At 45.1% G+C, this 11579-nt stretch overlaps 1 protein-coding gene across 1 annotated transcript in view; it reads left to right on the top strand.

Annotated features, from left to right (window-relative positions):
• FAM20A (FAM20A golgi associated secretory pathway pseudokinase) overlaps positions 1-7018 on the top strand; it is a 61104-nt gene extending 54086 nt beyond the window's left edge. The window contains exons 6-11 of the mRNA XM_021670880.2: positions 696-811; positions 1315-1495; positions 2534-2643; positions 3533-3614; positions 4109-4168; positions 6378-7018. Coding sequence (XP_021526555.2) covers positions 696-811; positions 1315-1495; positions 2534-2643; positions 3533-3614; positions 4109-4168; positions 6378-6642 — 814 coding nt within the window. The 3' untranslated portion in view covers positions 6643-7018. The remainder of the gene's footprint in view (positions 1-695; positions 812-1314; positions 1496-2533; positions 2644-3532; positions 3615-4108; positions 4169-6377) is intronic.
• Positions 7019-11579: the final 4561 nt, after the last annotated feature.

The raw sequence follows: 11579 nt of genomic DNA on the forward strand, positions 1-11579 counted from the left end.
GGCTTTTTATCTTCTTCGTGCCTCAGTGTGGTATCATTGAACCCAAAATGTCCCATGCAACCCCGCAGATGAAAAAACACAAGGCCTTTTAATGTATATAATGAAAAGAACAACCTACAAAGAGCATGCTCCCTGCCATGCTGCCTGGGGCAGCTGCTCTAGTTTCCTGATCTGAAAATGAGGAGAATGCACCCACTCCTATTTATCCAAGGAGTCTCACTGTTATGATATTAGGTGAAAGCACATTCCTCTATTTGCTCAGTCATTGCTACCCAAAGTGCAGTCTGTAGCATCATTGGCACTTCCAATAAGCTTTTTGAAATAAGGAATCTCAGCCCCACCCTAGAACCACTGAATCAGAGCCTGTATTTGAATAAGATTGCCAGATGACTCACAGGGACGTTAAAATATGAGAAGCACTGAGCAAGAACGAAGTTGGGATGGTGGGAAGGTTTGCCCAGGAGGCTTGACAGAATAAGGATTCATTTTCTATGCCATCTCTACTCCTTTAGACCTAGGTTTAAAGGCCCAGTGTTAACCTAGGCATTACCAGCTCAACATAGCAGAGACCCATCTCACCGGCCACCCTCCTGGGCACACCAGCCAATTCCTAATGTGCACTGGCTGGGGGACAAAACCCCTCCTCCCCACTCCCTGATCATTGCTCAGATGGAACAGAGCTTCCTCTCTTGCAGGATTCTGGACTTCCGACGGGTGCCGCCAACAGTGGGGAGGCTAGTGAATGTCACCAAGGAAATCCTAGAGGTCACCAAGAATGAAATCCTGCAGAGTGTTTTCTTTGTCTCTCCAGGTAAAGTACTGGCTTGAGTGATATTCCAGGTCTAAGTACATAGTAAGCCAGAGTGCCCACCCTTGCATTCAGCAGGGGCCTGACACCCTGCTGCTAGCACTATCCATTCCTGGGAGGGGCGTATGAGGTTGTAAGACACTCCCACCGTGGTCTGCTTGACCGTAACACACGAAGAACTGTGGATGGGAGAAGGTTGTGTGTGAGATGCCACCTCGTCCGTGTGGGCATTGACCCTACAATGCTGGCCTCACCCGCACCACGTCATCCACCCAGAGTAAGAAAGAGTGTTCTATTCATAAGGATAGAATGGCGTGAGACTGGAACATTTGAAAACAGGTACCCAGGAGGTTCAGCTTAGTAGCATTCACGCCCTCACTTCTGGAAAAGTCAATGTTTCCTTCTTCTTCTTCCCTTCCCTCCCAGTGGACTTCCTAGGGCAAGAAGATGGCATGCCTCCAGAGCCCTCCTCTTACTCCTTCTCCTCTCTCCTCCCCATCCTCCAGCCAGCAACGTGTGCTTCTTTGCCAAGTGTCCATACATGTGCAAGACGGAGTATGCTGTCTGTGGAAACCCACACCTGCTGGAGGGCTCCCTCTCTGCCTTCCTGCCATCCCTCAACCTGGCCCCCAGGCTGTCTGTGCCCAACCCCTGGATCCGCTCCTACTCACTGGCAGGAAAAGAGGAGTGAGTTGGTCCCCAGGCCACACAGTCTAGTCCTTGACAGTAGCCACAGACCCTGTACCAAGCACTTGTAGTTAGCTTGGTTTTTGCATCTGAAAAGCTGCCTCAATACACCTTTTCCCCATTTCATATTGATCCTGAGATCAGCAGGCCTGGGTCTGTTTTCTCCCTTTAGTTCATTTATTCAGTTATAAAGAGCCTTCCATGTATCCAACACTAGGTGCTACAGGATACAGAAATGGAAGACTCTGACTCTCCCTTTGAGAAGCTCCTTGGTCTAGTGGGGAGGACAGACATGTAGCCAGATCATGAAAATACACCACAGCACTTGCTATAAATAACCAGGAAGCATACAAGGACCCCACGGGAGGGACACCTGGTTCCCCTGAGCAAGACCTGGGAGGCCAAGGACCTCACTGCTGTATCCCTAGGACATAGCACCCTCCCTGGCACGTAGCAGGTACTCAACACTAGCTGACTGAATCAATCCATCAGTCAAGCCATCACAATCGTAGTGGGAAGAGAAGTAACCAGGCAGAATGTCTGGAGGACATGACAGATCCTAAGGGACTCTATGAAGGCTAAGAAGAGCTCTCAGGTGAAAATGGGCATTGGAGCATTGTAGGCAGAAAACCATGTGTGAGAGAGAAAGGGCAGGAACAGCCCATGGAGGGTCTATGAGTGGTGCAGGAGCCCTGGAGGGTCAGGGGCCCAGAGGCTTGGTGAGAGGGAATATGGAGGAAGGGACGAAGAAGCAGGTGAGGGTCATTGCCCCTCCTTTCCTGCCTGCCCCAACATCTCCTCTCTGGCATGCAGTATCTCAACCATGGGTTTAGTGTCAGGACCCAGAACATTCTCACCACATGGAATATGCAGCCTTATGTGTCCTTGCCCAGGGTCTTTCTGAATGTGAGAAGCTGCCACCAGCCCAGGGCAGGATCAGGGAGGCAGGGATTGGGGGGTGGGGGAGAGGTGTGGGGTGAGCCCCCAACACCCTGCCATCTTGGCTTTTCCAGCCCCAGGACTTCTTCTCCCTCTCAGGTGGGAGGTCAATCCCCTTTACTGTGACACAGTGAAACAGATCTACCCATACAACAGCAGCCAGCGGCTCCTCAACGTCATCGACATGGCCATCTTCGATTTCTTGATAGGTAGGTCTCCACGCCCGGGCCCCCGGCAGAAGTGGGCTCTGCTGTGCGGTGAGGGTTCCCTGTGACCTTGAGCACAAACTTGCAAACTGGTTCATGAGGACTGAGAAACACTGCACCTCCCACAGCCCCAGAAGTGGCAGAGGTCCCAGAGGACAGAAGGTAATGGGCTTCCCTCTCTTCAAAGAACTGGAAGAAGTTGAAGGGGTCGTCACTCATAAGGCAGGCATCCCACCCTGCCACAGGCCTGAGTGGGCATCAGATTGAAAGTTGTCTGTTCACATCACCAAGTGAGGGGAAACTAGGCAGGAAGGAAAGAAAGTACACAACAAATACGTAGCAGGGAGGGCCTCAGGCAAGGCCACCGCAAACAAGATAGTAATTCCACCTTCCAGGCCCACAGGGACTTCCAGAGAGAAAAGGAGACACTTAGGAAGGTGGCCATCACACAGGAGCTTAGGTCTGAAGCAGATCAGACATCTGGCTCATCATCACGCCTTTCAGGAAGTTTAGCTGTGTCTGTTTACTACAACCAGGCTCAGCTGAGGATCTCGGGGCTGAGGAAAGCCAATATCAACATGTACACGAGGTGCAAAGGTAACTTTCTGCACATTCAAATCCCTGGCCAACAGCTGGCACAGGGGCAGAAGTGAAAGCCTTAGACTTGAAACAAGTTCATTTATGGTTTGCTTGTTTCACTTCCTGCTTCCTTTTCCCTCCTGTGGCTGCTTCACTGATGACCTGGAGAGATGACATTGTAAGGCCCAGCTTCATTCAGGCCCCTGCCTCTGAAGTGATGACAGGCTTCCATTCCCTGGAAAGAACTCAGGTCAGGAGCACCTGTGCCCCCTGGCCTGCTGGTCCCAGCTCTGAGTTCTCCCCTCCTTCACAGGAAATATGGACCGGCACCATTACGAGATGTTCACCAAGTTCGGGGACGATGGGTTCCTTATTCACCTTGACAATGCCAGAGGGTGAGTGTCCCTACGTGTGTCCAACACTCCCCTCTCCCAGATGTGCTGCTCTGCGCAGCCCACTGCTCAGGGGAAACAGACACTGATGCCCTGCAAACGGGCTCCACCATCATGTGCCTTGTCTCCTTCTAGCCCTGCTTCTTCCATTTCCTTCTCTTTACCTTTTTATGTACCACTTGACCCTCCTCCAGCCTGAGAGCACTCGTGTGCCCTCTAGTGAAACAGGGTGAGGTTTTCAAGAGCAGGTGCATCCTCAGTGGCTGGCCCTCTGCAGCTACTGAATGAATGAAGGAAAACAGGATTGCTTAGCTTTAACATCTTTGTACAGAGGTTATTGTGGTGTGACTGGGGTGAGGGGCTGGAGAGGCAGCTGCCATGATGCCTGGCATTTTACCCCAATCTGTGATTCACAAAATGCTGAGAGGACAGAGGAAACCTCAAGGGAATGAGAAGGATGCTACCAGCCACCCATAAAAGCCTGTTTCTCCTCCTAGGTTCGGACGACACTCCCATGATGAAATCTCCATCCTCTCGCCTCTCTCTCAGTGCTGCATGTAAGTTTTCCTGCAGCAGATCACAAGGGCAAGTAACAAGTAACAGTTGTGACCCTTCATGCTGCTTGCAGCCAAGGTCTGAAGGGCTTCATCAGTTTTCACTGGTCTAGGACATAGGTGGGTAGAATGTCACGGATTACCTCATTTCTTAAACATTCATGCACTGCATAACGACATTTCAGCCACTGACAGACTGCATATATGATGGTGGTCCCATAAGACTATGTTAATAATATAGTATTTTTACTGCATTTACAGTTTTTACAGTATTTTCTATGTTTGGATATGTTCATATACACAGATGCTCACCACTGTGTTGTAAAGGTTTGTCGCCAACAAGCAACATCATATAGCCTAAGCGTGCAGAAGGCTACACCATCTAGGTTTGTGTGAGTACTCTGTTCACACCGTGACAAAACTACTTAAGGATACATTTTTCAGAACATATCCCCATCGGTAAGCAATTCATGACTGTACTACAACTACCAAAATTTTCCCCACAACATGTCTTTTCATCCTTCCACGTAGGATGAATTAGGATTTAATCCTTTAAACCTTTCAGTTGCCAACTTTAATCGTTGACCTAGATAATCACCTATTTTTGCAGTCTGCCGGGTTTTGATACTACTAACCAGACCTCTGCTTTGCCCAGCACTCATATTAGCTCATAAACATTACGATTTGATCACCATCTAAGCAAAATCCTGATTAAAGTCCTGTAAACCTGTGCCGACTGGAAGAAGGCACGAAAGCCCTTGCTTGGCCACCATTTCTCTAGAGAATATCTAACCTACTTCCATACTTCTCTGGTGTTTCAGCCAGGCTTGTAAAATTGACCACCTGCTCAGCTGCAGTATCCACAGCTAATTATCAATATGATAGTCACACCTAGCAAAAACGTCTCGTTTCCAGCTGGAAAACTCAGAGCAGAGAATGAGTATTCTTCATCTACGTCTTAGGCTAATTTAAACAAGCTTCTCTCTGGCCTCCTTTCACTGCCTCCTGAGCAGGACTGGGTGAGCAGTACCTGCTTATGACAAAAGTCAATTAAGCTGCTTATGCATCAGAGTTCAAGTCAGATTCCCACATAAAAAGAAACTGAAATCCTAAAGATGGGTCCTACCACATTTTCATCTGTGATTTTAAAATCTGTCACACACCAATAAAGTTAGCAAGAAACAAAGGCTGGCAGTACTGAGGGCTTTTGAGATGGCAAATGGCTCATCATTTCACCTACTAGAAACTTCTCCCATTTCACCTTTTTTTTTTTTTTTTTTTTTTTTTTTTTGAGACAGAGTCTCACTCTGTTGCCAGGCGCCAGGCTGGAGTGCAGTGGCACAATCTCGGCTCACTGCAACCTCCACCTCCCAGGTTCAAGCAATTCTCCTGCCTCAGCCTCCCAAGTAGCTGGGACTACAGGCACACACCACCGCGCCCAGCTAATTTTTGTATTTTTAGTAGAGACGGGGTTTCACCATGTTGGCCAGGATGATCTCGATCTCTTGACCTCGTGATCCACCCACCTCAGCCTCCCAAAGTGCTGGGATTACAGGCTTAAGCCACCACGCCCGGCCTCATTTCACCTACTTTAAATCTCCTTGAAGGCTGGGCATGGTGGCTCATTCCTGTTAATCCAAGCACTTTGGGAGGCCAAGGCAAGTAGATCACGAGGTCAAGAGATCGAGACCAGCCTGGCCAAAATAGTGAAACCCCGTCTCCACTAAAAATACAGAAATCAGCTGGGTGCGATGGTGCATGCCTGTAGTCCCAGCTACTCAGGAGGCTGAGGCAGAATTGCTTGAATCAGTGAGCCAAGATCACACCACACTGCACTCCAGCCTGGCGACAGAGTGAGACTCTGTCTCAAAAAAAAAAAAAACTCCTTGAAAAATTGTGTCATTTTGGTTTTGATTCCCTTAGCCTTGTCAGAGAAAATGCATATGGCCCAGCATCATTGTTATTAGAGTACAAATGGCTATGCAGGCTTCTTGATCAAATGGCAGTTGGGCAAAGGACTGCAAGATACTGGATTTTTGCCTTCATTTATTCCCTTTTTACCTGTTTTTCATTTAAATGTGCTTGAGAAGACTCTGGGGGAGAAGGGCCAAGACTATCAGCTACAACAGCTGTTTGTGGAGAAAGAAGCAAGTTCAGGCAAGTTATTTTCTTTACATTTGCTTATTTGATTCCTATGACTTTGTCTTTTCAGGATAAAAAAGAAAACGCTTTTGCACCTGCAGCTGCTGGCCCAAGCCGACTACAGACTCAGCGATGTGATGCGAGAGTCACTGCTAGAAGACCCGCTCAGCCCTGTACTCACTGAACCCCACCTCCTTGCCCTGGATCGAAGGCTCCAAACCATCCTAAGGACAGTAGAGGGGTGCATAGCGGCCCATGGAGAGCAGAGTGTCATAGCCGATGGCCCAGTGGAACAATCGGCTCCAGACTCTGGCCAGGCTAACTTGACAAGCTAAGGGCTAGGAGAGTCCAGTTTCAGAAAATACGCCTGGAGCCAGAGCAGCAGAATCAAGAGTGCAGACCCTGCTTCCTCACCTCCACCTGTTAATGCTGGAGGTCAAGTCAGCTAGGAAGGAAGCAGGGCATTTTCTGAAACAGCAAGTGGAGTCCACGGAACTTGATCTTAACTCCTGGGTGCAGTGCTTCTGTAGTGCATTGCCTTGCTCCATTTTTCCCAAAAAGCACTGGCTTCATCAAGGCCACAGATGACCTCCTGAGTGCACAGGGAAATCTGGATATGGGTCAGACTTGGCAGGTTTGACAGCCTGGATCCCAGGAGAGTACTAACTAACTGTAACAAGTCCAATAAAAGGACACCAAGTGGATACCTAACTGTTCTCCAGATCCTTATTCTGTCTACAAGTCAAAGATAACTCCGGGTCCAGACAAAATACCTGGCCTATCACAAGCTGACTAAAATCTGCAAATAGTAACTCTCAAACAGGTTTAAATTAGACCTCACACTTTGTACTCCTCATATTCTAGTCACTGACCCAGTCAGAATCAGTAATCCCTGCTGCCCGGTCCAAGAGTAACTTCTTTACATTACAAGTGGCAAAAATAAAATAGGGATTTGCTCAGAATATCAGAAAAGCAGTGTTCCAATCTGAAGGGTATTAAATGACAATTGAAATAACATCAAATATGTCAAACTTAGCAGTCAGTAACAAAATAAGGAATTATGATGAAGGGAAAAAAAAAGGAAAGTCTTCTAAGGTCAGGATGGCATGGGAACAGGCCTAGCAGGGACACAAGCCTGGAGTAAGGCAGGAAAGAGCCATGGCTGACCACAGCCCACCAACCACAATCTTCTGTAAGACCCCAGGATTGTCCCCGGCCCATCCCCAAAAGGAGAAAGGAGCTATGTGGAAAGGTGAGGCCCTGTAGATTCCCCTCCCTGTGGCGGTTGGCTCAAAAAAGACTGTAAGTCAGGTTTATGAGGCCTCCCTTAAAAGTAAGTGTAGCCGGGCATGATGGCTCATGCCTGTAATCCCAGCACTTTGGTAGGCCAAGGTGGGTGGATCATGAGGTCAGGAGTTTGAGACCAGTCTGACCAACATGGTGAAAACCCATCTCTATTAAAAATACACAAATTAGCCCGTTGTGGTGGTGTGCGCCTGTAATCCCAGCTAATCAGGAGGCTGAGGCAGGAGAATCACTTGAACCTGGGAGTCAGAAGTTGCAGTAAGCTGAGATTGTGCCACTGCACTCCAGCCTGGGCAACAGAGTGAGACTCCATCTCAAAAAAAATAAATAAATAAAAAGTAAGTGTAGTAGGGATTTTTTGTCTCCTCTATCTTCTCCCTACTGACTTATTGACATCTGAAACTCCTTTTAATAGGAGGCTTTGCTTCTCATTCCATAATTAATGACCAAAACCACAAAGGACAGGAAAGGTCTTCATTCCATGGAGTGACTAGTCAGTCAACAAGTAAAAATGCCTTATTTCACCACATCAACTTTTCCAGTAAAGGCCAGAGGTTCAAATACTGTAAGCATAAGAGGAATAGAAAGGAGCTGTCGCTAAACAGAGTACAAGGTCAAGAACTAGAAATGTCTCCAAGACTTCTGCAGTGTGAGCAAAGACAGCTTCAACAGGACAAATAACACTTGTGACCCCTTGGTACCCCCACATTACTGGTATGCTGCCCCTGAACTTTGTGTCTCCATAGCATCACTACCATTCACTGAGATCTGACCGCATGAGGCGCTTCACCTACGTTACCAAAGCAACACACAGGTGTCCAATCCTCTCAAATATAGATATAAACCCCTACCCTCCACTGCGCATGGAAGAACTTTAAGGCTCAGAGAAAGCAAAATCACACATTTAGTGGTTCAGACCTATCCCAAAGTGTTCTTTTCACTGTAACACAAAACCCAACAGTATCCCACCCAATTTATGAGGTTGTATTTGTTTGCTTAAAAAAAAACTTGGCTGGGCATGGTAGTTCACGCCTGTAATCTCAGCACTTTGGGCCAAGGCACTTCTTGCACTTAGCAACATTAGCCTGGGGAACATAGTGAAACCCTGTCTCTACAAAAAATACAAAAAAAAAAATTTTTTTTAATCAACTCTTTAACAGAGAAACCTTAACCCCAAGATTTCCTTAACTGTTGTGGCCCTATTGCAGCACAGGGCTTCCCACCTCACCCACTGTCTCTCCTACTTCAAGTTGTTTCTTCCCTTTGGATGAAGAACCAGGAGATTACACACAGGAATGGGAAAATATCTGGGTAAAAACATTCAAAGAACAGTAAAATATGGTTTGGGACTTCCAAATAACAAACTCCCAGGAAAGTAGGCTCCACCTCAAACCCCTTCACCACGTATAGCGAAGGACTGGTTTTTCCAATGGCCTATATACAAATTTTGCTGCACTCTACAAACAAAGTAATAAGCTTGAATTTCACGATATGTGGTATACCTGTACACCCACCTTATTATTCACTTATCTTCACCATATATGGTATACCTGTATACCTACCTTATTCACTTATCTTCACCATGATATGTGGTATACCTGTACACCTACCTTATTATTCACTTATCTTCACCATGATATGTGGTATACCTGTATACCTACCTTATTATTCACTTATCTTCACCATATGTGGTATACCTGTATACCTACCTTATTATTCACTTATCTTCACCATATGTGGTATACCTGTATACCTACCTTATTATTCACTTATCTTCACCATATGTGGTATACCTGTATACCTACCTTATTATTCACTTATCTTCACCATATGTGGTATACCTGTATACCTACCTTATTATTCACTTATCTTCGCCATATGTGGTATACCTGTATACCTACCTTATTATTCACTTATCTTCGCCATATGTGGTATACCTGTATACCTACCTTATTATTCACTTATCTTCACTATATGTGGTATACCTGTATACCTACCTTATTATTCTCTTATCTTTCACCTTATGTTGCTTTTTGACTAACAAAATTAACACTCGCTCATTTCTCAAAAATACCAGAAAACCAATCATTTCATTCTTAATCATGTTCTTCTAATGTGTTCATTTTGAACTGTTAACATCCATGAAATAAAAATTCTCTCGACTCTATGTGAGAACTTTTCAAGTTACTACTGACAGCAAACTAAAAAATGAAAGAAACTGTATAGTATACAAATTGACGGAAAGAGGCATTTGGAAGAATTCATTTTAGCCTTCTCACAAGTCAGGAAGACAATCTTAGTTTGAAAATTACAAAAAAAAATAAGCAATTATCTTACGAGTTAGTTTATGTTCTATAAAGTCACCACAAACACTGCATTGGCAAATATTGAACACTGCTCCTAGGGGAAATACAGGACTAGGTTGCTGAGAGTCTCTGGTTACATTTTCATCAACCAATCAATACATAATCTTGTTGTGTGTGCGGTTTACATTAAGGCATGTTAAAGACACTTTAATATATACTAATTCATTAACATGTACTCATGGCTAACAGCACTGTAACCCAGGCCTAAAAGAAACATCGAATATACGTATTTTCTACTACATACAGTACATCACAGCCTTCTTGCACTTAGGAACACTAGTCAGCACTTCATCACTACACTTAGGGGCGTTTTAAATAGCAAAACCGCCAACAACAAAAAATACGATAACGAAAAAAAAAGGCACTAACAAAACCAAGAGAAGGATACTTATTCACAGTACGAGAGATGAAACAAGGCTGAGCACCCCTTGGTTCCACCTCAGTGGGGAACATTCATGTTAGGAAGCTCAAACTTTTCACTGCTCTGCTCATGTCTGCAAAAGCCCTGTGACTATTGATTTTGGGGGTTACAAATAACATTTAGCAAGCAGGCAAATTACAAATATAGAACCCATGAATGATGAGGATCAACAGTTAACTCATTTGAGATTAACAAAGATTTTTTAAAAAAGCTCTCCATCTAGTGGCAACGTTCAAAATCACACAGCTATTTAAGCAAAATTGGCAGAACTTTCACAAAACAAAAAAAAATCTTCCTCAATGGTTTTGGTTTTAGGTGCAGTCAGGATGAAGTCACAGCTCTGAACTTATGTCAAGAAACAAATTTTAGCAGTACATGTATATAACAACACTGCTTTCTATGTAAAAGTCCCAAAGCATAAGAAGGAAGAGATTTAAGAAATTCACACAGCTACAGCCTTTACTGATGGCTATTATAATAAATACCTTTAGGGGAGGGGCACGGTGGCTCACACCTGTAATCCTAGCACTTTGGGAGGCCGAGGTGGGCAGACTGAGCTTAGGAGTTCAAGACCAGCCTAGGCAACAAGGCAAAACCACACCTCTACTAAAAATACAAAAAATTAGTTGGGCGTGATGCTGCACATCTGTAGTCCTAGCTATTCCAGAGGCTGAGGGACAAGAATCACTTGAACCTGGGAGGCACAGAGGCCACCGTGAGCTGAGATCATGCCACTTCACTTCAGCCTGGGAGACAGAGTGAGACTGTCTCCAAAAATTAATTAAAAAGTAACTTTGGGGACAAATTAAATGGTTATCTAGCCATTGCTCCTTGATGTTGTCTTAGCCCAACTAAATATACACTGCCAGGGTCTAACATAAGTAAAAACGTTCAGCTATTACTTGTGGTTGGGGATAAAGTAGTATTTTAAAAACTGACATGCTACTTCAATTTTTAAATGTCAGTATTTAAATCATTAAAAAATAAAACAAAAAAGAGACTACATAGGCCACTGTTTAGAGAGAGAATTCAACTATAACCAGGACTATCAACCCAGAACAATTTTCTTTAGTTATATTCTATTGTGACTCTAAAGGTTTCAAAATCCAGAAGATTGGGGGAAGGGATTACTCAATCTAGAAAAGGTACACATGTTCAAAGCAGCACAAATTAAAGAATG

This window comes from Aotus nancymaae, unplaced genomic scaffold (assembly GCF_030222135.1).
Source record: "Aotus nancymaae isolate 86718 unplaced genomic scaffold, 86718_ANA_hifiasm-v0.15.2.pri h1tg000089l, whole genome shotgun sequence".
Lineage (NCBI taxonomy): Eukaryota > Metazoa > Chordata > Mammalia > Primates > Aotidae > Aotus > Aotus nancymaae.